Genomic DNA, 25,696 nt, shown 5'->3' with positions numbered 1-25,696 from the left:
AACATGATCCCAATCCTCCAGTCTGGAAGCGTCTCTAGAGGCTGCTTTTGAGGGTTGGAATAGATTATAAGATTGTTTTCATTGTGTTCAGGGCTCATAATAGCCTCGCTCTATTGTATCAGATATGCTTGGTATCTTTATTGCATCCTTCAGGGATTGCAGTGAGTAGTTTTCAGCATTCATGCTCTAACCTTGCCCTGAATTAAACTAAGTGCAAACCAGACCCCGAATCTGTATATTTAATCGTGTATTTTTTGTGTTGGTTTACGGTGCTCATGCATGTTTCTGTGCTCACTGACACTGACTGATCAAATGTCCCAGAGAGGGCCACCATGAGCCTCCACAACAGCTTCACTAACCCTTGACAAAGACCCTGTAAGTCTCTGAAAGTCTACCTGATTTATGGAACAATGTCATTCCAAAAGATATACATTATTTATTGCTTTTATGATGGCGGTGTAGAGTCTAACATAGTGCTCTGAAATCTCCCATAGGTGTTCAGCTGGGTTGATCTCTGGTGACTGTGAAAGCCACAGAACATAATTCACATCATGCTGATGCTCATCAGATGATCCCTGTGTGGACCCACCTGCATTTCTTATGTTTCATCACTCATTTATTCTCATTTCTTCTTTGATCGTTCACTCGTCTGCTTTAGAAATAAACATACACATAACTTCACAACAGACCCTGGCTCCTGTCAAAGTCTATTTCACACTTCAATATCTGAGTACACACACACGTATACTCACACAATTGCACTTAAAAGTTAATTGGTCACCTTGAAAACAACTACTGGCAAAACAACCCCATTTCAAGGTCCAATTATTAGCTGTTTCTGGAGCTTTTGATTATGTCACATGATCATCAGCTGATGGCCCAGTTGTCACAAGATGTTCCCATTTTTCTGGCCACTTTAACAATCTGCCTTTGCTTAACAATTGACTTGCAAGCTTCTTTCTTGACCTTGGGGACAGTTTCAAAACAATCTCACCTCAAGGTCCATTTATTAGCTGCTGTGGAGCTTCCAGTCATAAATCATAAAAATGGACTCTGCATTAATTGTAATTAACAGCAAATGACAACAGAATTACAAGCATTAGAGGGGTGAGCAGCAGCAAACTGACCTTTCTCTGCACAGAGGTGGAGACGCTTGTCAGTGGGTCAGAAAATAGTCCCCCTCTCACGATGCAGCGTCATTATTGAGATGCCATCTTTCTTTGTAACAGACTGAGAGGACAGACAGACTGCTGACTGCTGTTAGACAGGACTGGACTGACACCTTGTGGACAATGTTTGTCATGCTTGTTGCAGGGCGGCTATTACGCTGCACCCTCAGCATTATCATAATGTAAAAAAAATAAATTAATTAATTAAAAAAAGAGAAAGAATTGGATGAACAGTATCTTTGCCTGTCACTATTTTTAGTATTGGTATTATATTGGGTGCAGATTCCACCTTCATGTATTTGAACGTAACGTCCCTCACACTGATACACTTCACCAAGCTTTTTTATTTTTATTTTAAATTCTTCATCTTGAAGAATGATTGCAACCTTACTGACACCAAAACACCTATTTATAAAACTGGATCCCCCGTCCTCTCCCCCCTCCCACCTCCCACCCCCTTCCTCATCCCACATTACGTCATTGGGAGCTGTGCACGGAATCTGGGGGACGCAGCTCTCCACGAAGCGCAGCATGCACCTGCAGGAAACACCGGACAGCCTTTTTGTCTTCACGTGCCCTTGCTTGGTTTAACATCTGTTGATAAAAATCGACAGAAGGATTAAAAAGAGGCTGCAGGTTTATAGGCGGGACTTCCTTCGGGCATATAAGCGAGTCCGGCTGTTTATCTCGGTGTGCAGCGCAGGGCGAGCCGGCGTAGGATCAGATAACAAGGTAAGCTTGTTGACAGCAGTGTGTTGAGCTTTTTAAATGTGCATTTTCCTACCTTGATATCCCTTCAGCTTATGCACTCATGTGAACCGGACTTGGTGCTGTGTGCGCTGCTGCAGGCGAAGCTACGTGTTTTAACGTTAGCTGTTTGTTAGCTGTACGGCTAAAGCACGGAGCCCTCCTGTCCTCTGTAATGTGGCATTCATTAGTTTGTAGTTCAGTCGCTCTCACAGATGCATTGCAGTCAATTTCTCCTCAGTCTGCTGAATTTCCAGCGACATCAGTGCTCTCCTGACCCGTGGTGCGTTCACTGCTCATGTCCAGGGCAGCTCCTGTCCAGTACCATGTTATGTAGAGCCGGATCTGTCAGTACAATGTCAGTATCATGCACAAACTACACTGATCTTGTAGTGGATCTGAGACCGATTAATAATATAACCTCTAATCCATCAGAAGCTTAAGATGACATCTTTTAATGTGTAATTAATGTGTTATTTTATTCAACCAACAGTTCAAAACCCAAAGGAATTCACTTTACTGTGTAATGAAGAGCAGAAGATTGTTCCCTTTATAATATACACATTTTTTGCTCTTTATTTGCCTAATAAATGGGTGAAATTAGTAATTGCTCATCAATCAGTTGTCTACTAACTGTATGATCAACTAATTGATTATTTGCCTCAGTCATAATCACCATTAACGGCCATTCCTCGAACTCTTGTGTGTAATATGATAGGACAATAATTATCATATTGTGGGTTTGAAGGAATTGTCATTTTATCAGTTGTGTGTGTGTGTGTGTGTGTTGATGTGGACTCAAGTAGGTTGACCCCTGGATGTTATGCACATTTATTTTTGTTGAATGTCTGATTTCAAACTGTGGGCGTTAATATGGAGGTGAAACCGGCCCCTCCTGTTTGGAGGCCTGGCTGGCAGGACAGCTGGCTTCCCCAAGCTGTCACCACAAAGTTTGAAGTGGAGTGGAATAATGAGTCAATTAATCAATTAGTCGGCTGACCAAATATTAATCTGCAACCATTCTTATTATCAATGAATAACTCCAGTCAGTGTTACAACCAAAGGTCTGAAGATTTATTTATTTATTTTTTTTCCACACACATGGTAGTAAATGACTTTTTGGTTTTGGGTTGTCAATCAGATAAAACAAGATATTTCAAATATTTTCGGACATTTAATAGACAAAACATTTATAACAGAATCTGTGGATTCATTGATGATTAAAAGATGTCAGGTGCAGCTATAATCTAAAGTGCTGTTGTATGTAGCTTTATGATTTCCATTAACTGGAAGTAAGAGATGTAAACCAAACCACTAAAAGAGCCTCAAAACATAATTCCACAGAAGTATGTTCGCAGGGGTGTCCATGTTCCCAGGCAGTTTTTGTGTGTGTTTGCAGGTTGACTCGTCACACTCCACACCATGCTTGGCTGCCTGCTGCGAGGAGGCTGCGGTCCTCTGGTCTGCCTGTGGGCCCTGCTGCTTCCTCTGGTCTCCCTCCATCGCTTGAACCAACATGAGCTCAGGGGCCAAAGTGTGAGGGACCGGCCCAAGCTGCTGCTCGTGTCCTTCGATGGCTTCCGCTGGGATTACATCGACCGGGTCCCGACCCCTAATTTCAACATCCTCATGGATGAGGGGGTGATGGTGAAGCAGGTGGAGAGCGCTTACATCACCAAAACCTTGCCCAATCACTACAGCTTGGTGACGGGGCTGTACGCTGAGACGCACGGCATCGTGGCCAACGAGATGTACGATCCTGTTCTGAACCGGTCCTTCTCCATGGAGACAGACAGTATTTATGAGTCACGGTGGTGGGAGGAGGCGGTGCCTCTCTGGGTGACCATCCAGAAAGCTGGAGGGCGGAGCGGGGCAGCGATGTGGCCGGGGTCTGATGTGAAGATCCACGGCATGTTCCCAAATCAATACCTCATGTACAATGCCTCGGTCTCCTTTGAATCCAGAGTGGAACGGATTATTGAGTGGTTCTCTGCCCCCAAAGAAGAAGCAGTGGATTTTGGGGTTCTGTACTGGGAGGAGCCAGATGAGAGTGGGCACAACTTTGGACCACAGAGTCCCCTCATGGATGTAGTCATCGCTGGCATTGACGAGAAGCTCGGCTTCCTCATTAACGAGCTAAAGAAAGCGGGGCTGTATGAGACAGTGAACCTGATAGTGACCAGCGACCATGGGATGACACAGCTTTCTTCCGACAAAATCGTGGAATTGGATGAGTATGTGAGCAGAGACCTGTACACCTGGGTGGATAAGAGTCCGGTGGTGGGAATACTGCCCAAAGAAGGTAGCACTTTAAAACATGTGTCACATTCAATGCTGACTGAGCGACTGATTCTGACCGAGCGTTAGATGGCAAGATTGATAGCACTCTCGTGTCTGTATGGTAAATGTGAAGCTGCAGCTAGGAGACAGGGGGTTTTGTACTGGTCTGGATGGGTGTTATGACTGCGTAACTAGACTCAGTGAACAGGCTGCTGGCAGTAGTTTGATTTTTAGCGCACAGACGTGAGAGGTCAGCACAGCAAAAGTCTAAAATAAGCACCTTTTCTGTTTAAAAATGTCAAAGGTTCAACCAACTGTATGCACATTTTACAAGTGTTTTTTTAAAATATTTTCTTTAGTTATACAGAAATATTGGCAGGATTTAGAATTTTCTACTTTACCGTTTCGATCCATGGATATGTTCTACCGTTGCTTTATCATCTGTCTTGCAGGGAAGTTAGACGAGGTGTACAGTAAGCTGATGGATGCGAACCCCAACATGGTGGTGTACAAGAAGGAGGACATTCCCGAGCACTTCCATTACCAACACAATGTCAGGATCATGCCCATCCTCATCGAGGCCAAGGAGGGCTGGACCATCATGCAGAACAGGACCGGGCCCTTCCAGCGTACGTATTCCAACCTCGCAAAGCTGTGTCGAAACAATATTCAGATTTGTGGCTGCGCACATTAAACAGTCGTTTCAAACAGCAGCTTCCATCTGTGCTATTAATAACTTCACAGGAGATTTTTTTTCAGTCACTGAACTACAGCTCATGTTATATCGGCTGTAATTAACAAAGAAAGCCAGATTTGTTTTCCCTTAGAAACAGCAGAGTGTGTGTGTCTGTGCTGATTTGGGTTTGGAGGTTTGTCGTGCACTGCCTCCAAGTGCAGTTATTCTTCTTCATCCAGTTCAAGTCAAACAGGTTTTTCTTTTTTCAGACACTTCCTCTTCAGATTAGAGATCTCAATCTGTTTTCATCACCGTCGCAGACTACATCATGTGTTCTTGCTCCTTAATTCCTCATCTGTCGCTGAAGGCTTGTTCGTCAGTAGAATGACTCGGTGGAGTTTGCAGCGGGAAGGAAAACCTGCTCTCGCTGGTGTGAGATTGCTCAGCTGGATATGTGTAGTATGATGCGATCCTGCATATCAAAAGTTTGCTCTTACTGTCTGATTTATGGGCCTGGATGATAAAACGTGAGCTGTGACTGACTAGCAGTGGCTCCCTCTGCTTCTCAGTGCATCACTGAGATATAATGTCGACCCAGTGTGAATGAATCGCAGCAACACTCCCGTAGTAGTGACTATTATTGTAGTTCCTACTAGCTGTCCTGCGTTGTTTACACCAGTGTTTACTTGCCAGCAGTCTGCTTCTTTTCTACCTTTGTTGGTGCTTCTTTGCATTTTGTGTGAAGCCAGCAGCAGGACTGTGTATGGTATCACCCCCCATGCTTAAAGATGTTCATCCTCATCCATTTGTATATTATAAACAGAATGAAAAAATTGTGAAAATGTTCCAAAGTGTTACTGTTAAAAATAAAAAAACTACCCCAGGTACCCATAAGGCAGGAGATGTCTGAGATACTGTAGCAGATTGGATGGTAGTTAAACCCACAGATGCTGCCGTCACAGGCAGTACATTATCAACTCAGGATTTTACTCAGCACATTGAGCGAATCCTGTCAGTTCTGTAATATCAATGCTGTATTTTAGGAGCAGTGGTTAGCCAGTCTAAGCTTTCATCAAAGGTCTTTGGGCTTGTGCGTTTTGATGTAATTTTCAGTTTGCTTGTGCGTTGCAGTGATTGATTTAGCAGTAACCAGTCTGCTGGGGCAAGCAGTGACAGCAGTAAATCACCTGAGAGAGCAGCAGTGCCAGATTCCATAAATCTCTGAACAAAAAGTGCTGCCTGTGATTCATGGGATGTGGAAACTGCAGATGTGTGGATTAACAATGCAGGAATAATTAACATCAAAGCACTGCACCCCTTAATGCAAATGCATTTCTTGTCTTTTCTCTCCAGTGGGAAACCATGGCTATGACAACACCTTACCTAGCATGCAGCCTGTGTTCGTGGCTCGAGGTCCGGCCTTCCGCCAGCATCACGTCAAGAACTCCATGAGCTCCGTTGATCTTTACCCTCTCATGTGCCACATCCTGTCCATCCGTCCTCTTCCAAACAACGGCTCCCTCTTTAACGTTAAGGACCTGCTTGCCAAAGAGCCAACTCCATCCACGCCCAGCACCCCTCCCAGGGTCAACGAGTACTCCTACGTCCCCGTCATAGGTTCTTTCATCAGTGTGGTGATGGTGCTGGGCTTTCTGGTGGTCTACATCAGACAAGTGACGCTCAAACAGATTCCCTCACTAAAACACAGAAGCAGGGAGATGTCACAGCCCTTGCTGCAAGAGGACTTGCACCTGTAGCTGAAGCTACGGAAATGATGGCAGGCTTAAAAGAAGAGGAGGTACTGCTCCCCAAGGTAGTCCGCTCTGTCCAGAAGCATCCCCTAAACACCTCCTGACTAAATGCCATAGTGCTGCTCTTTTTATTAGTTGGAGATCAAGGGAACCTATTAATGTAGCCTCCTAATCATGTATAGAGGTATGCCTTGCTTGCTTAAGTGCAGGGGAAATGTCTAGGGTTTGCTTCTGAGTCAGGCTTAATCAAGATAATAAACCTTTACATGGGCTTTGTAGTGGCTTTGCTTTGATTGTGAATTTTACCTAATGCCATCTCATCGTTTTCATTGTCACTTTAATGAGTAAAAGTACAAAGCTAAGCGTGGAATTCTTTAACCTGTGATTCTGGCAAGTATGTAGCTTCGTTGGACAAAACTATGACTTGGATAACATTAAGGTGTCAGTATGCTTGAAACTGACTTGTTTGTCTGAAGGTAAAATGTTTATAGCTGAGTAGCCAAAGGTGAAGGTCGGGTCTAAAGCCGGCCATCACAGAGAGGGGCAACAAGCAGTGATTGTGGGGAGAACTGTGCACACTTTCAGACAATCTTTCCTTGGCGGCATTCATAGTGTTGCACTCCTTTGCACAGAGGAAAACAGAAGTAATAAGGTGTGAAGAATAATAAAAGTTAGCTTCAGGAAAAAGTTCACACCCTGCGTACTTTCCCTCCTCTACACGCCTGGCCAGTGGCTTCTTGAAGTGGACGCAAGTTACAAAATTTTCAGAAACAGCAGCCCCCACCCCCCCTATTCCCAACATTGGTAAGGTTGGAGGGAGGGGGTTTTAGATGCTGTTCAACAATCCGAAAAGCGCTTTGTTTGAAGCATACTGATGCCTTTACTCCTGACAGTAACAGTGGTGTTATTAGTAGGCCTTGTCAGGTTCTACTTGTGGTCTGAGCACAGAATTAGAAGTTACTCTGAGATTTGACTGCTGGCATTAATCAGAAAAGTATTCACTCAGCCCGTTTCAGGGGATTGGCTGGGGTCAATATTATTTCTGAATGTTACTTGGAAGCAGATGTTCCCCTGAACTCTCACTCAGCGTGCCAGGCTACCGCTCATATGTGTCGATCATTCCATGAGCCGATCACATCGCCACCTTGCTCTTTAGTAGTCAGTTACCATTTGCCTTTTAACTTAATGGAGAACATCTCTCTAAGGTGTGCAATCGTTTGTGTGTCAGTCTGTTTTTTTTTTGTAGAGTTTGTGTTTGGAGGGCATTTCTCTTGTATAGATGACAGTGTACTACTCTCCCGTTCATATGTTGACTGTCATAATCATGGCCATTTGTTGGTGAAATGTGACGTGCAATTGCTATTGGTCAGTATTTCGTCATAAAGGTTTGAAGGGTTTTGTTGTTGCTTGGCTGAGAAGACTATTTTGGCATGACTTGCAAGAACTGTTCCCCTGATTTGCACTACAGGATAGAAACCAAACCGAATGAAGGGGCAGTAGCTGGATGCTTTTTAGGTGAAGTATAATTTGCACTTCTTGGTCGTAGTTGTTACTTGAGATGATAAAACAAATCTTAGGGTGCCTCTTGCCAAAAAGCTTTTTAATTAGCATAATCATAGGAGGTCAAGTAGAATCCAAATCTGCAAATAAAGAATTGTAGTATTTTTTCACCATCATTTAAGAAAGAATTGGTTCAATTTTCTATTTGCTTTTACATGCACTGACTAATACCTGTGCCCAAAAAAACGACAGACATCACTGTGATATATACTTTTTACAAAATTGAAATTCATAAATTGAGAGCGTTTATACAGAAATTGTTAATTTTCTGAAAATTGTCTTATTTTGTGAAAAAGGAGTGTTGTCTGATAATTTTCCCCTGACTTGTTGACAGATAAGTGAAATCTATCCATAGTATATTTAAATGATTCATTTGGAATTGTTAGAGAATAAATAGATCAGGTTTATCTCAGATGATTATTAAGGTGGATTTGAAATATGGATATTTAATATGATTTACAAAATAATTATCTTTGCCATGTTGATGCAATTAGTCTTCTGAAATTAAAGGGACTTCTGTGAAACTGAGCAATGTTTAGTTTTTCTATTCTCTCTCTCTCTCTCTCTCGCTCTCTCTCTCTCTCTCTCTCTCTGTGTGTGTGTGTGTGTGTGTGTGTGTGTGTGTGTGTGTGTGTGTGTGTCCTTGCATGGATGCCTACAAGACAGCTGACAAAATGGAAGAAATAAAACAGACAGGAATAAAATAAATAAGAATTAAAGTCTTAGCGCTAAGCACACTGTATGGAAGTAACTGGGGTGGAGATGGGGGCTGAGTTTTATGTTTAAGTTTTGTTTTGTTTTGTTTTTTTAAAAGCAAGGCCCTCCAAAAATAATTTCTATGGACAATTTGATTGACTTAGGAAAAAAAAAAATGCAACCCTGCTCCCAAAACCTCCAGAAAATATACCTGAATTGGTACAATTAATTTCACTCTTAATAATAGAAAAAAAAAAAAAAAGCCAAGCAGAAAGATAAGGTATTATAAGAGGTGAGATAAGACTCCATTGATCCCACACTGGGGAAATTCAGTCGTTACAGCCAGCAAGTATTACAAAAAGCATTTAAAAAAGCATAAAAAAAGTGGCATAAAAAGGTCAAGATAAAAAAAGTGTACAGGATACAGAATAGAAAAACAACTATTTTTACACATATAAAAATACTAAATGCCATAAAAATCCTACCGCCATAGAACGTGATATTGCCAATATTCTAATGAGAAAACTACTAATGTCATATGTTATATTGCACTTGAGAAAATACAAGGTCTATACAGTTAATAAGATATTATACCCCCAGTTGATATATAGTTATACCCCAACTTTGATATAAAATGAGCGTGATAATGAGCACAGTGGAGGTGGAATCCTAAAAGGCCAAACGTTGAATAGAACTGACCTTTGATTGTTGAACAAACAGCTTCTAAATAAAGTTATTAATGTCACTGAATGAATAAATGTCGCGGATGCAGGTTTGCTCTAAAACCCTCCCTCATTTCTGACTTCGCTTTCTTCCCCTCTAATGACTTTCGAACACTCTCTTACAAATCTGAATTATCAGCATTTAAAATGTAAGTTGTGCCAACAAACCAATCTGTTTCAATAAAAGGCAACTGGTCCTGATAAATACATCACAAAGTAAGAAACGTCTGTTCAGCTGGAGTAAATCAACAAGTGAAAACTCAAAGTTGTAAAAATTATAAGTTACCCCAACGTGGACAAATTGGACCAACTCAAAGGCACAACTGAAGGAATTAAGTTCAATCGCTTAAGTATTCTCAACATTTTGACAGTGTGGCTGAAATTAAGAAATGTTCAAATACTAAATAATTAAAAACAGTAAAATCTTTTCACTGTGTGTCTGTTCGCTGCTGGTATTGCGCGTAAACTGACGCTCCCTCACTGCCAGTCCGCCCTTGAAGGCACAGGTCGCAGAATTTGCATAAATTACCTGTTAACTTGCAGGATCAAAGGTCTTTTATGAGTTATCGCTGGAATTTGCTCAGGCGCTCAGTCAGTCAGAGGCAGGCGGACTGTGTGCCACCGCTTTGACCCTTTTCAGCACTCCTCCACGGTCAACTCCATTTCTGCCAGAAAAACAAAACCAAACCCAGCAAACATGGACAACACCTCCGACACAGAGACACGTGTGCATGAAGAGCGCAGTGATGGAGCCGGGAGCCCTGACCCACAGCCCAAACATGAGGACTCAGGTGAGGCGAAGCAGCAGCTGCTCAGCGAGGTGCAGGAGGAAGAGCGCAGCTCGCCGGACTACATGGACACCAGAGACGGGGGCAAACAGAGCTCGTCCTCTGCATCCAGCGACAATGAAGAGGTGGCGGAGGCAAAAGCAGAGCCGGAGCCGGAGCCAGAGGTGGGGGAGATGGTGAAGGTGGAGGAGGTGAACGGCGAGGCGCACAGCGGATCCAGGCGCTCATCGGCCTCCTCTGCATCCTCCGCTTCCCCCGGAGACCCGTGCGACGACCCGCCGATCCAATCGAGGAGTCCGGATGAGGACAACGCCGACGACGGCATGCTGATGGCGTACAGCCACCGCGACACTGACACCAAGCCGGAGGAGCAGGTCGATTACAGCCTGAAAACTCTGGAGAATGTCACTCAGGATGAGAGCAGCGCTGCGCCGGCTGATCCCAGCCTGCCGACCATCTCTCTGTTCGTCAAGGTGAGAAATGCATAAGCCCCACAGGTGAGCAGAGGAGGCCCGGGTCGACCACCAGTTTGCTGGTGAGCATTAAAGTTCTCTCTTTAGAAATGAACTCAGCACTGTGTGTCCGAGTTGCCAGAAGGCTCCTTGAAGCCACGCTGTGTGTCCTTCAGTGCGCTGGGGACTTTCCTGTTTCTTTCTCCTGTTTATGTGATGTTTGGGTTGCTTGCTCATGATTGAAAAACAACTCCGTGGAGACTTCAGTTCCCCTTAAATAAGTAAGCTATCATCAAAGTGGCTTAGACTGCATTCTGGGGATAAAACATTGATTTCAGCTGTAGAACAACACTATTATATCTGGCATATGCTGCTTATTACTGCATATACCAAGTAACACCATCCAAAAGTGTAACATCAGTCTGTTTCTGTGGGTGTTGATGTCGGTGATTTGGCCATTTGTTGGCCTCCTCTGTGCTAAAAACGTGACTAATCACAACATTAGAGGTAATCATGAGGTAATAATCCTATAAAATAATCAGTAGCACTGTAGCGCCAGCACTGAATGATATGCTGGTGTGTTTCCCAGTCCAGACTCAGTGTGCTACAGATATTTACACTGTCAATTTTTTTTATTTTTTATTTTATTTTTTTACTTTGACTTAAAAGCTAAAACATAGATCAGACCTATAATGATGTATGAAAAAATAACATTATATACTGTGTGAAAAATTGAAAAGTCCCATCAACTTATTTATAGCAGAGTACACACTTGGTTAAGTTGGAAGTTTAAATAATTGTAAAGGTTATTTAGATTTCACTCTTTGAAGTCAGTGATTAGAGGTGAATGCACTAGTACAAAAGTTTAGTGTATTCAGATATATTGAGGGCAAAGCACTCATTCCAGTGAGAAAACATGACAGAGGCAGTGAGGTCTTTGTATCAGAAGCTTTGCTACTCAAATCCAGAGGCAGTCTGATGTAATGATTAACTTGTTTACTGTACCTCCATAGAAACCAGGGGTGAACTCCATGCTTGAGTAAATCCAATTGTGTGTTTTGCTGCATTTCTGATAGAGCTGGTCTGTGAGGTGTGCTATCAGTACATGCAGGGGTCACTTTGCTGATTGGGCAACAGATTGAGAATCAGTTGGCTGGGTTGAATGAGCTCTGTTTGAGCTCACCAACAGCCTCGTAACGAGGAATGACAGCAGTAGTTTGTGCTGAATCTTAAAATTGCCATGTCTTTGTATTATGTCAGCAGAGGCCATGGTCAGATAGGAACAGATGTATGCAATCAACACAGATGAGCTGTGAGCAAACAAAGTAATTGCTGCAGTTTGACCTGGATGACGGTTTCTTTAAAGGATCCAGACTTCCTCCTACAGTTGCGACAGGGACTAACTCTAGAAGGAGCATTCAGAGGAGCCTTTAGCTTTGCCAAATCCAACAATGAGTTGCTTGTGGGAGCATTCATGTCATGCATATACCATTATCATAAGAAGAACACATTCATTGTCCACTGTTATGACTTTCAGCAAGGGATATTTCTCTGCAGAAATAACCACTGGTGATCTTTTTTTTCATCAAATCACACAGCGAGATTACTCTTCTAGTTTAGGATGTATTTTTCCTTTCAGCTGAATTTTGAACATTCTCTTGATGTTTAGAAATAACACTGGAGGAATTTTAGATTTTTTGCCTCAGTCCACACGGGAGCACAGGAAACCTCAGCATATTAACACCTTTACAGTACAAAAGGATAAAAGCACATAATGTTATTATATCACAATTATGATAAACACGGACCATAGTTCACCATGGAGGTGATAACATACTTGGCCCCTTCTCTGCATACCGCTCCGCCCTCTACGCTCTCCAATCGTGGGTGGATTTAGCAACATTTTAATCTTCAACGACCGCCATAAACCGAATGGAGCTACGCTATAAAAGCAGGGAGGAGAGCAAGGACATAATCTGTCCATGCTGAAAACCTGCATGGCTCCTCCTCGGCTTTCTGTGATAAGGCAGACCATTGACTGTAGAAGGAGACTATCACTATCATTAAAAAGCAATTTCACAGGGAACAATCTTTAATTTGTATACTGTGTGGTTAAGATAACACTAACTGTACAAGATGCTTGAGAAGTCACTGTCCAGGCGGCCTTATAATCATGTTCAAAGGGTCACTGGTCACTGATGGTTCATCTCACAGCTCAGAATGAAGACAATGCTTATATTGATGAGACATTTCTACTGTCACGTTTGACAAGTGTGTGTCGACACAAATGCAGAGTTCAAACACTCCCCTCCACCTTTACTGCGAAAAGATAGAAGATGTCTGTTACTGTTTGATGTTTGGGTGAATGATTAGCTTAACAAGTCAGCGACTTGACCTTCCTTTTGTCTCAAGAGGACACCAAGGTCATGTCTTCTATAATGGTGTTATGATCATCAGGATGTAGAAATCCCTAAAGGTATAGGGTGACATTTTAGAAAATACACTTATTTTCTGTTTTGCCAGGAGTTAGGTGTGAAGATTAATACCACTGTCTTAGCTGTCTGGTGAATATACAGCAACTGCCAACAGCCAGTTAGCTTAGCATGAAGACAGGAAGTGGGGGAAACAGCTGTCACTGTCCTTTCATTATCATAAAATCAGCTAAATTAAAGTTGTCTAAGGTCTGTACCTGTAAACAGTGCTCAAAATAATGCATGGAAATGCAGTTGTTCCCATATGGAATGAGCTTTTCTAGTCATTGATGCCAGATTTGGTTGTTGAAAGAGCACAGACTGAGATGTAAATCTGAAAAGGCTTTCGGCTCATTATCATGTACAGTTTTCATCATGTGGGTTGGGTGAAGCCTTCTGAGATGGTAACTTTGGTGAAGGCTTATACAAATAAACCCACCAAAACCTAAAATAACACATTTAGAAATTACTCAACATTTTCCCCCATAAACACTGATAATGAAGTGCTTCCACAGTGGCCCTGTAATTGGTTTGTGCTGCATGTTGGTATGTCGGCCAGGAGAGGGGGCTGCTCTATAAATAGATGCTGTTTGAAAAAATAGCTGCAGCCACTTCATCTCTCTCTTTCATCTGATTTTCAAATGCACACATGATGATTTTATTCTTGGGTATATTTCTCAGAACTCTGTGTCCCTTCAATTTCCCTTTGTGTGTGCTGATAAAGATTTTCTATAGTCAGACCTGCTTTTATTTTGGTTGCCCTACATTTATCCTTTTTTTCCATCAATGAACGCCAATTCCTGCCTTTAAACCGAAGCCAAGCATGAATAATTCACAGAGGAGTCTCCTGCAGGCCTCTGGTGATCAAATATAACCTGCGAGTCAAACACGTGAATATACACTAAACACCAGTGCTGCTGCTCAGGCACTCAAAAACTGACAAAAAGGGACACAAATATCATCCCATTTTCTTTTGCACGTGGGATGATGGGAGGGTATTTTTGACAGCTTCAGCCTGACCTGACATCAAGAAGCAAAGAGGAGAATAAGAAAGTGATTGGACCAGTTTAGGAGACGTGAGACAGATAAGAGAGGAGGTGATGGTACTGGTGTGTGTGAGGGGAGTTTGGTTGCAGTGGTGGGAAGAAAGGGATGGGGCTCCACCCCCTGGTTTAGACTGACACCTGTTTCCCACTTTGTGTCAGTGAGAGCTGCCTCTGCTCTCCATCTGTGTCCAAATCAGAGCGCAGGGCTCTACCTGCCACCTGGACCGACTCTCAGCCTCACCTGCAGGACACAACCGAGAGAGACGACAGTCTTTAGACGACCAAAAGGTGGTGGAGGTCTTGAATCAGGGACCAGAAAGCAAGCAGCCTCTTAAGGTGACCCCTGTCAGCAGAGAGAGGATAATCTCAGAGAAGAGATTTTTTTTTTTCATCTTTTTCTTGAGGATGTAGACTTCCAAGTATAAACAAAGGACTGTAGTTTAAAAAACAGCGAAAGAATCAAGGTGACAGCCAGAAGCAGGCATCATGTCCGCTAACAGTCAAGACAGAGACCCTGATATCGAACTTTTTGTCAAGGTAAGAGAGGCGGAGCTGTGGTTACAGTACTTTCTCAAGTGAAGTTTTGATGGAAGATATAGATGCTATATGAGCAGGATTTTCAGTGGAGCACCGCTGTGTGCTGTGGAGAGCTCATGTAACTCAATAGTAGAGGTAGAGTTACAGTGGCAGTGGCACACTGTTCTCTATGTTGACCCGGGATTGTTGTGACAGCGATACTGAAGCTGCTTGTTGATGGTGGGAAGCTGCCGTGGTGCCATTCGTCCATCCAACACATTAAAAGCAGACTTTTCTTTATGTGATTCAACTAAGACGCCAATGTTTCTCCTCACTCACAGTCCATTAAATGAGCCACTCTGCTCTTTTGCATTCATCATGGCATTATTTATGGGCACTGATCAATAGATGCTCCAGATTATCACCTAAAATAGAACACAGATGATAAAGGGACCAGTCTGAAAGTGCCGCTTTCAGTCAGTACACCCGTGTTGTTTTGTTCTCCTCAGCTACACGCTCTTGAGGCCCTGTGGGAAATGTTAGAGGCAGATGAATCTACCTTAGGCAGGTGGGAAAGCTCATCTCTGCCTGGATGCACTGACCCAATTAGCCGGTGAGAAGGCTGCTATCAGCCAACCCACCTCCTAGGAAACCGGTCAGCTAGGTAACCGAAAGTTCACTGACACTCGGCTGGCTTGCGTCACCCCTTTAAGCCTGGTCCTTCACAGCCTTCCTCTGTTGATTCAGCACACGAGACTCTATTTCTAGAAACCAAAAATGCTGCAGCTACATCATTTGTGCGTTGTCATATATTTAGTGATTCCAAGCTTTCAGTCAATCAGTAAATGTTGTTCTTAATGAATCCAAACTCACTTTTGGCTCTATGTGAGGTGTGCAGAATGAACAAATAATGATGTGAGTGTGTGTGTGTGTGTATGGATGTGTTTGTATGTACAGTACTGTGCAAAAGTTTTAGGCGGGTATGAAAAAACGCTGTAAAGTAAGAATGCTTTCAAAAATGTAAGACTTAATAGTTTATTTTCATCAATTAACAAAATGCAGAGAATGAACAGAAGAGGAATCACCACCCTTTGCCCTCAAAACAGCGTCAGTTCTTCTACGTACACTTGCACACAGTTTTTGAAGGGACTCGGCTGGTAGGTTGTTCCAGTAGATGGTGTACTGGGTCCCACTGGTTTATGCCAGTTTTGAGCCGATGGCACTGCTGGACATCTTCTGATTTCGAAGGGAAATAAGCTTGATGTGTTTTTCATCTGCTGCACTAAGTTTCCTTGGCTGACCACTGCATCTACGATCCCCAACGTTGCCTGTTTCTTTGTGCTTCCTCAAAAGAGCTTGGACAGCACACCTTGAAACCCCAGTCTGCTTTGAAATCTTTGTCTGGGAGAGACCTCGCTGATGCAGTATGTTGCTGTGTGTCTTGCTGTGGTGTACGACCTGTGACATGAAACTGTCTGCCACAGCCTCACCTTGGTAGCAGAGTCTGGCTGCTCCTCACCCAGTTTTAAGCCTCCTACACAGCTGTTCCTGTTTCAGTTAATGACTGTGTTTCATTCGCACCTGTTTGGTATAATTGGTTGATCACACACCTATAACCCCACAAAATCCCTGATTTTGTGCAAATGTACCTATAAGAATTGATGCTGGCTTGAAGGCAAAAGTTAGTAACACCAACTATTGATTTGATTTAGATTTTTCTTTTGTTCGCTCACTTTGCATTTTGTAAATTGATCAAAATAAACAATTATTATTGATATTTTTGAAAGCATTCTCAGGTTACAGCATTTTTTCACACCTACCTGAAACCTTTGCACAGTATTGTATATGAATATTAATCTATGGCACTCTTTGAGGTAACAATAACACACTCAGTTTTTCATCTTTCTTTCTCTTTTTCTATTCGCTCTTCTCTGTGAGTATGTGTGTGTGTGCGTGCATGTGTGTGTACCCCTTTGACCTTGTTTAAAAGTACAGATCCAGTCTGATCCACAAACCTTGTAAATGGACTGGTTACCATAGCAGCTGCAGTCCTGATATTAGTTTTTCCCCCCATGCTGCCGCCTGAGATGTGACCTAGATGGACGAAGAACTGTCCTGCATGGCTGAACCTCCTTTAATGCCCTCAGTGCTGCACAGGATTTAATGAAGGAAAAGTGAATGAAATGAGAAAAATAATGTGATTGGTTCCATTATGGGAAACAGCATTTTTTCGGGGCTCACTGGGAACACATGAGTAAAAGTCAAGATATCTCTGCTGCAGCAGTTTTGACAATTCTGTAATCATTAGTTTGTACATCCTAACGCTGAAAAGTTCTGTCATGGCATGCTGTGATAAAACTAAGGTATCTGAAAATTGGATTTAAGTTAAATTTAAGTTCAGTTTAATGAAAAAAAGTTTAATTTGCTTTAGAAGAGAAAACTGGACACACACGTAGCCTGGACTGGAATAAAGTGCATTTCTTGGTCAAATGCAGCAGGATGAATTAATTACAGATAAACATGAGGGCTTGTATTGTTTGCACTGCCTTTGTAATAATATATTGTCATCATACATTGTCATGTATTCTCATTAAAATGTGTGGTAAGACAAACCAAGAATGCCAGAACGCTGTTAAACTGTAGCATACATGTTTTGTGTGTGCTGGTCCATATGAAGTAGCGTTGCCTCCAGTGGACTGGTCACTCAGCGGCTCCATGCACTCGCGTTCCTTGTGCCCACAGGCCCAGTTGTGTGTGACAGCTTTTGTCCTCCATGTTCTAGATGTTGATTGGCTATTATCAGCGGCTGTGTATTGTGTTACCGCCGTGTCGCTGAGCCTAGCCATAACAATGCACAAACAGAAGCATCACATGCACTCAGGCAGCATGACAGCACTGAGCATCAATGGCTGGCGTGCATACAGTTGGCTCAGCTACTTTTGGACTGACAGCTCTGTTTTCTGGGCTTTGCTGGGTGCAGCAGTGCACTGAATGGCAAAATGCTTTCCACTTCAGTGTAGTATCTTTTATTTTTGGAGCGGTTGGTGGTGCTGTAAATCAGTGGATGCTATTTATGACAGTAGCTATCTTGAGGATAGTAATTATTGAATTGCACATAATTAAATATGCTAATAATAATTTAAAGAATTTAATTTCCACATGTAATAAATGAAGGGAACTGTCCACTGTCAAATCTCTGCTCACACTGCTGACCTAGAGGTCACTGCACTTATGTTGCTGTGTGTTGTGGACCTCTCTGTGTCTGCAGGCCTGCAGCTCTAACCCTGCACTCTGTGCCCTGTTGGCCAGTGAACCAGGTGATCGAATCACTATGTATAATTCAGCTGGGCCAGTGGCTCAGGTGTCACTGCTGATGCTCAGCTGTGTATCCATACATGCCGACACACGATCTGACAGCATGCACACAAGTATACGAAGGGGAGGAAGTGATTATGTGAGCCACTGTAAGGAGAAAAACTTGCAAGCCCTGTTCATGTTTTATCTTTGTTAGACAAATTATGTGGTTGTGTGTAAGATTAACAGTTCTGCATCATTTGGATAAATGAAAAGTTGTAAGGCAAGAAACGATTAAATTTTCGTTTTTGGTGGTGGATAAAATGCTTTAAAGTGACAGCAGGACTATGCTGCTTTTGTTACATGTTCCCAAAGAGTGCTTTTGTTTGACTCTGTCTTTATCATAAATTTCTATCAGAGATTTAAGAATGACGTATTTATGTGGGTTTGCATAGTGTTTGCATTTATGACATTTCTCTGAACAATCTTATCAGTCAAATAAAAGTCAAAGATAACAGTCATCTAAATTTGATAAGTATTTATTTTTGGTAGCGAGGCTACCGGGTTCTCTGAGAGAGAACCTTGAGACCAATTTTCCTATCAGCAGAAAGCTGGCTTAGCAGGTAGGGGGAACGTCCCTCCTCATGAGACATTTGATCCCGTGTAGCTTCTGGGGTGCAGATCTGGATCACAGCCTGTGTTCTGACCTCTCTGTTGAGGATGGCAGACATCTAAGAGATTCAATCTACACAGTATTGCAAGATCAGAACACAAAAAGAAAAGCCTCAACATCAGCCAGCTCATTTACATGTGACTCCAGAGAAAACACAAGAGCAGCCCCACCAACAGATATTTGCGTAATCATAGACTCAGGATTTTTTTGAATGATGGAGAACGAGTAGATGTAATATGAAGGATTTTAACAGGATAATAGACTCTCTGCCCTCATTCCCATCGTCGTGTTTGTGTGCAGGCGGGAAACGATGGAGAAAGCATCGGCAACTGTCCCTTCTCTCAGCGTCTCTTCATGATCCTCTGGCTTAAAGGAGTCGTGTTCAACGTCACCACGGTCGACCTTAAAAGGTTAGGATACAGGAAGCGTCCAGCACAAAGACACACTCATGCACTTCTCTTGACATGCTGCTCTCTCCGTGTCCTCCGTAGGAAGCCAGCAGATCTGCACAACCTCGCTCCGGGGACTCACCCTCCCTTCCTGACCTTCAACGGAGAGGTCAAGACCGATATCAACAAGATCGAGGAGTTTCTGGAGGAAACGCTCTGTCCTCCAAAGTAATTCAACTGGAAGGTTTTACAACACTTAGTTTACAGTCAGATTATATCGCTGACTACACACACGTGTTCCTGGCTGGATTTATTTCACTTCAGCAACACTGCTGAAAGGGCAGGAAACATTTCAGTCCAATAAAAGTGAATATGTGCTGTTTGAAGGCTGATGTTAGCTGATATATTTGTTGTTTATGGCTGTTGTTAATCTTTAGTGAATGAGTATATATGTGTGTCGGCCACTTTTGCGCATATAGTGTGTGAAAACAAAAACCTTAGCTATATGTGCTTCATCGACCACTGCCACGGTGTAACTTAAGGAAAATCAAGACAGGTTTATTGTTTTTTGTATTGTTATTCCTCCCAAAAAATCAAAACTCAGAGCCGGTGTGTGAGCAGAGAAAAACGTCAGATTAAGTAAATCTTTCTTTTATTGCCTGCAAAGTTTTTTACATTGTAAATGGACCTTAGTGTGAGAGAGCTTAAGAGCTGGGCGGCCAACTCGGTGCGAGTGTGTAACATGTTTTCAGTCTGAGCTGAGCTCCAGTCCAGGTGTTAATGCTATCCAGATGGTTTGGTCTGACTGTGTCTCTAACTGCGTCTCCTACCTCTGTCCCCCCCGTCTGCTCAGGTATCCCAAACTGGCCGCCAAGCAGAGAGAGTCAAACACAGCTGGAAATGACATCTTTGCCAAGTTCTCAGCCTACATCAAGAACACCAAACCAGAGGCCAACGCCGGTGGGCTGCTCGTTTTGTGCCATTTACACTCACAGACGCACATATACTGCACACACAACAGAACAAAATGAAAAAAAGTTTATGACCGCCACTATTATTTTCCTCCACTAGGTCGTAGCAGAGTCCAGTACTTCAGGCCTGCTCTGGCTCACATGTTTTACTGTGCTGCCACCTAGTGAGGTTATCACTGCACAAGTTATGCCACTTTCACCTTTTAACAGTATTGCAGCCATACATATTTGTGTTTGCCCGTGTGTTTAGTTCTAGAGAAAGGTTTGACCAGGGCCCTGAAGAAGCTGGACGACTACCTGAACAGTCCCTTGCCAGATGAGATCGATGCAGACAGCATGGAGGAGGAGAAGGGCTCCAACCGATGCTTCCTGGATGGGAACGAGCTCACTCTTGCAGACTGCAACCTGCTGCCTAAACTGCATATAGTCAAGGTAAAGAGGGACTGGACCTGCAGGAAATATTAATGTTAATTGGTTCATTTGCAACCACTGAGATTTGTATTCTTGGACGTCAAGTATTTGTGGCTATTTTAGGGTAAATTCATTGTTTAAAAACCTATACATGGCATTCCTGCACTGAATAGTTACTCAGCTTTTAAAAAATAACATAAAAGTAATATGGTGTGTAGGATTTAGGGGGATCTATTGGCAGAAGTACAGTATAATATTCACAGTTATGTGAAAATCTGAAAATTATCTGAAAATAAGAGTAGTTGCATTTTATTACCTTAGAATGAGCCCTTTATATCTACAGAGGGAGTAGGCCCTCCTCCACCCTGTTGCACCACCATGTTTCAGGTTGGGTGAGGCACTGGGTGTTCAGTTGGATGCAATCTGCAAGCTCACCTCTACATGACACTAAATCCTACACACTGGTGCTATATTTCTATTATTTCCAAAATATAAGAATCAGAGTCAGCCAAATATGTGTGCACATACAGGGAATTTGACCCCGGTTTAAACATTGCACTCAATGCACTTACATAGGAAAAAAGGAGCTCAATGAGGACAATATAACCAATGAAAAAAAAGTTTTGGGCCAGTGAACTTAAGTGAATTTTCTTAAGCCGTACAGGAGAAAATCTAGAACTGAAATGCTCAGCTCACTTTCTTGAACTCATGCAGCATAGAAAACACCGAGGGGCTTGTTGAAAGTAATTTATTGTTACATTTATCACCTGAAAAGCCTGTTTATGAGGAAGGCTGAAGGAAAGGTACAAAGGGTACAACAGTGTCAATTGCAACAGCTCATCTCAAAACACCTCCTGGAATGTACAGAACGTGAACTGATGGCGCAGTTATGAGACTGCCCAAGGGTGGATTTTAAACGACGAGATAAATCAAGCCTGTCTTCAGTTCATGTTGAAGCCCCAGCTTTGCCTTCTCTCCTAGGTTGTCGCTAAGAAGTACCGCAACTACGACATCCCCTCAGACATGACGGGCGTGTGGAGGTACCTGAAGAACGCCTACACGCGCGATGAATTCACCAACACCTGCGCTGCTGACTCTGAGATCGAGACCGCCTACAAAGACGTGGCGAGGAGACTGGCCAAGTAACTCTCCAGCTGACCCGAGCTCAAGCAAAATAAAGCAGAAACACAACACAAAAAAGATTCCTTTTAAACATACATGTGGCTGTCCTCTCGAGTCTTCTTCGGTGGCATTTTCAGGAACACTTTTGTCTGTCGTAATAAACAGGTCAGTTGTTGCAGATGTGTGGCAGGATGGCAAAGCCTGCTGCTTTCCAGCACGAGACGTGATGGAGTTCAGAGCTTTAGTACATATATGGTGTAGCAATTAGAGAAACAGACGTGAAGCTGTCAATAAATCAAGCACATTTAACTTCATTCACAGGTTTCCAACGAGATTCAAATTTTTCTGCCGTGAAACTTCTGACATAACTTTGACTCGAACATGATTGTGTCTGTATTTATTTCTCACAACACAAAGCTCTCTTTCATACATACTCCAGCAGAGCACACGGCCAAACATTTTACTAGCTGCTGATGTCAGGGTCGTTCACTTTATTTATTCCTAAGCCCACAGAAGTCTGGTCTGACTCCAGTGTTTATTATCAAGCTTTGGCTCCTGGGGAGAAACCTTAATTCATCTGTGATTGATGATTGACGCTAATTGTTAGCTGAATATGACTGTTTCGATGTGCAGGTTCTTTTTGATTGTCGCTCATTACTGTAGGTATTGCTGTAGTTGTTCTGTTTCCTTGAGCTCATGCACATCTTGAAAATCACTCCTGCTTCGCAAAGATTGATTTTAAGAAAGACTGATTGAAAAAATGAAGCTCCGTATGCTCGATGACGTTAGTTTGAAAGAACAAAAGTTAGCTGACAAGGGCATTGATAGCGAAGATCAAAGTTTGTTTCTGAATTGTTTGCATGCATGAATCTGATTTAAATTGTAACATTTAAAGCTAATGTAGAGCTGCTTTTTAAGATATGAAAAATCCTCATGTGCCTTTATTTGGAAGTATCAAAAAATCCATGCCAATGTCACTGATGGATGAAAAATGCATTGTAGCCATAGCCTGAGACATTTGTTCTGCCTCTAGTCATTAGCGTTCAGTCTAGGTATTGATTCCGTCTTAAGTTACACATGATATTATGAATGGAGAGAGTATTTATTTAGCAGCCCCAATCAGGCCTGATTAGGTAGAGCCATTAGTGCTGCGATGAAAAGCATCTTCCAGGCCAGGTCCACAATGGTCAGGAGCCCTGCCCTCCAGCCCCTCATCAAAGAGACATTTCCTCTGCTCTGAGGAGTCTATCAACATCCGCAGCCTAAAGTTCAAGTTCAAAAGTTTCATTGTCCACACAGAGGAGGATGGAAATTTGTCTTGGGGCTTATCGTCTTTGGCTTGGTATCAGGCTGCAACTATAGCGAGACTTCCTTGAAGAACCATAAGGCTCTTGTGTGGTTTGGACAAACATATGATATGAAACTGGAGCATGATGACTGAGAGCCACGCTCATTGCGAAGCTCTACAAATAAAATAATATTTTCACAGATCTGCTTCTGCCTTTTCTTTTCTTTTTCAGCGAGGTGATCAATCAATGTGAAGGGGAGGGTTGAGCCATGTATCGGTGATAGCAAAAGGTGCTGGAGGAGCATGGATCCTGGTCCCGAAAAGGGTTAAGTGTGCCTGACTGAGTTGATCAAATCCAGTGGTGCAGGTCTGTTTCTCCATCTATAACAGAGAAAGAAAGAACGAAGGAGAGAGAGAGAGAGAGAGAGAGAGAGAGAGAGAGTGATGACCGTTGACAGGCTTAAATAGAGGCTTCCATGCCAGGGATCAAACGCCATCCCTCTTCTCCACTCTCTCATTAAGACGGAAAACCCGAGCGCCGCCATCCGATCTGTCTCCATTTTTCCTCAAAGGAGTCTAACTTGAAAGATCTGCGCCTGTCGGATTTACAATGGTGGGCGAGTGGTGTTTACTGAGACGCGGCCTTGCCAGAAACAACAGTCAAAGAAAATAAATGGAGCCTGCCTAGTGTTTCCACAGGAGTAAGGAAATATGGAGCGAGACTTGTGCCTTGCTGTTTGGTAATTAGTACCTAAACATCCCTGTCCTTGGATCCCATCGCTCACATCCAACATTTCTGCAAGCTGGATAATATACAGTGGAGCATTAACGTCAAACACGTCTGGTCATGGGGCCTGGCACGCCACATTAATCTGTTATTACACTCCCAGTGGATCTACCAGTCGCTGGCCTTGGCTTGGCCACCATAGAACAGGGAGTCCATATAGGCTGACAGGGACTCACACACAGCGCACTTTTATAGCCAGGGTTAGTAAACCTTTTCAGCTCAGGCATAAATTGTCTAAATTGAGTCTTGCTTTGAGACCTGAGCTGATTAAAACAAACTGGCGCTTTTGACGTGTGAGGACCCACCAGAAACAGACCTGTGATCCAATTAAGGGCCAGACCCATAGTTTAAGAAATACTGCCATATAGACCTCAGTGCTCCTTTAGCTTTTGCTTACCGTAGATATTGTACCCGGGAGACGCACACATGTTTCAGCCTGAGGTGAAGTTTGCTTTTACCTCATGCTGTCCCGCTTTTTGAGTAGAAACCCTCTATTATCCGTGTGCTTTAAGTGCAATAGCAGCAGAAAAGGGCTTCATTCGCTGTCTAATCTCATATGTTAGTCTCATATGCTGTTTTTCCAAGTCCAAACAAAGACGGTAGCCCAAACCGACATGTGTCCTTGCTCAATTTGCGAATGATGTGAACCAAAATTAAAAGGCTTTTGGAGGATTCTGGAAATACCTTCAGAACAGCTCAAAGTTTTGTTAAATAACCTTCAGGATGCATTAGCTTTGTGACAAATACTTTGAGCAGAGGTTCAGCTCTCTCTTTTGCCACTGAAATACTTCCAATCACTAACCGCTGTTACTCCTGATGTTTGCGTAGTGACTGACACGTGACGTGAACCTATTGAGAGGGTGACAGCTGAGGTCCTGCAGGCCTGAGGAGGAAGTGTCTAATCAGAGCACGGCCGCCATCGACAGGAACCATCTCATACCAGGAGATCATGTTTAAAAGAGGAGACAGAACCGCGGAAGACGAGTCCTCATCTCTTCCACTCGGAGACAGAGAGTGTCTGAGAGAGTATCGAATTCTCAGCAGGTCCCCCAGCCCTCCTCCGCTGGCCTTCCCTTGGAGGTTTGAGTGACTTGTGGTGAAGCTTGATGGGGATTATTGATCTGCCTGGCGCGCGCCTGCGGTTTCGGCGTAAGACTGACGACCTCACCAGAGAGAGTTCTTGGCACACCCTGCCTTAGATCAGCGGTAGAGCCGTGTGGAGGCTGGGACATGCCTGTCCTGGCCTGAAGTGTGGACTGAGCTTGGAGCCAGGTGATCAAGACATTTTTCTGTGTATTTAAATAATCAGACCCAAATTTAGGCAGAAGATAACAATAAACATATCTGATTGGCTCTTTGGAGAGGAGTAGTTGAAATGAGTAACCATGTCTGCAGACAGCAGAGCCCAGAGGTATTTATGCTCTTGGTTAGATTTACTGGTTAGGGTTTCTGTTCCAGTTGTGGACCACATGAAATAATCCACGGTCACTGGAGAAGGATGTGGACACTGTGCTAATTATGTGAGATGATGATGTCAGGTATTGATACCTACTAGTGAGCCAGAACTTTTCCCTCTCTGCTGTGTTCCAATGTATATAACCACGCTGTGGTGACCGCACTCGCTATACCACCACACTCCACATCCACATGTCGGACATGTCTGGATCCTCAGCAGCCCTCACACATCCGCACTGTCAGCCGGGCGCTCACTTTATCATTCATAGTTGTAAATCATCGCTTCGCCTGCAGGAAACACGCAGCATTTTATTTTCCAGTCATAAACCATAAAACCTGCCTCTAACACGAGTTATGATCCTTGGAGACTGAGAGGATGAATGTCTAAAGCAGAACCAGACACGATGGCGGGCATCCTTCATCCCCCTTTTC

The 25,696-nt window shown here is 43.2% G+C and overlaps 2 protein-coding genes across 3 annotated transcripts; both read left to right on the top strand.

Moving 5' to 3' along the window:
• Positions 1 to 1,635: 1,635 nt before the first annotated feature.
• enpp5 (ectonucleotide pyrophosphatase/phosphodiesterase 5) lies at positions 1,636 to 8,710 on the top strand. Its single transcript, XM_076756426.1, has 4 exons — positions 1,636 to 1,901; positions 3,316 to 4,218; positions 4,649 to 4,825; positions 6,226 to 8,710. The coding sequence occupies exons 2-4, from the start codon at positions 3,339 to 3,341 to the stop codon at positions 6,627 to 6,629; spliced, it is 1,461 nt and encodes a 486-aa protein (XP_076612541.1). The 5' UTR covers positions 1,636 to 1,901; positions 3,316 to 3,338; the 3' UTR covers positions 6,630 to 8,710.
• Positions 8,711 to 10,298: 1,588 nt separating this feature from the next.
• On the top strand, positions 10,299 to 23,223 carry clic5b (chloride intracellular channel 5b). Of its 2 annotated transcripts, none has more exons than XM_076756347.1 (6): positions 10,299 to 10,862; positions 19,142 to 19,251; positions 19,333 to 19,458; positions 20,084 to 20,190; positions 20,452 to 20,633; positions 21,594 to 23,215. In XM_076756347.1, the coding sequence occupies exons 1-6, from the start codon at positions 10,299 to 10,301 to the stop codon at positions 21,756 to 21,758; spliced, it is 1,254 nt and encodes a 417-aa protein (XP_076612462.1). In that variant the 3' UTR covers positions 21,759 to 23,215. The 2 variants fall into 2 exon arrangements, with proteins under 2 accessions (XP_076612462.1, XP_076612463.1); XM_076756348.1 differs by lacking the exon at positions 10,299 to 10,862 and adding an exon at positions 14,516 to 14,895 and having other exon boundaries at positions 21,594 to 23,223.
• Positions 23,224 to 25,696: the final 2,473 nt, after the last annotated feature.

The sequence above is a fragment of the Chaetodon auriga genome, chromosome 18, assembly GCF_051107435.1.
Source record: "Chaetodon auriga isolate fChaAug3 chromosome 18, fChaAug3.hap1, whole genome shotgun sequence".
Classification (NCBI taxonomy): Eukaryota; Metazoa; Chordata; class Actinopteri; order Chaetodontiformes; family Chaetodontidae; genus Chaetodon; species Chaetodon auriga.
Note: the sequence above shows the minus strand (reverse complement) of the source record. Positions and strands in the feature narration are given on the sequence as shown.

Coding starts and splice junctions, on each gene's coding strand:
- enpp5 (XM_076756426.1), top strand. CDS start 3,339: ATGCTTGGCTGCCTGCTGCGAGGAGGCTGCGGTCCTCTGGTCTGCCTG. Junction 4,219..4,648: donor GGGAATACTGCCCAAAGAAG/GTAGCACTTTAA, acceptor TCTGTCTTGCAG/GGAAGTTAGACGAGGTGTAC. Junction 4,826..6,225: donor CAGGACCGGGCCCTTCCAGC/GTACGTATTCCA, acceptor TTTTCTCTCCAG/TGGGAAACCATGGCTATGAC.
- clic5b (XM_076756347.1), top strand. CDS start 10,299: ATGGACAACACCTCCGACACAGAGACACGTGTGCATGAAGAGCGCAGT. Junction 19,459..20,083: donor GAAACGCTCTGTCCTCCAAA/GTAATTCAACTG, acceptor CCGTCTGCTCAG/GTATCCCAAACTGGCCGCCA. Junction 20,634..21,593: donor CTAAACTGCATATAGTCAAG/GTAAAGAGGGAC, acceptor CTTCTCTCCTAG/GTTGTCGCTAAGAAGTACCG.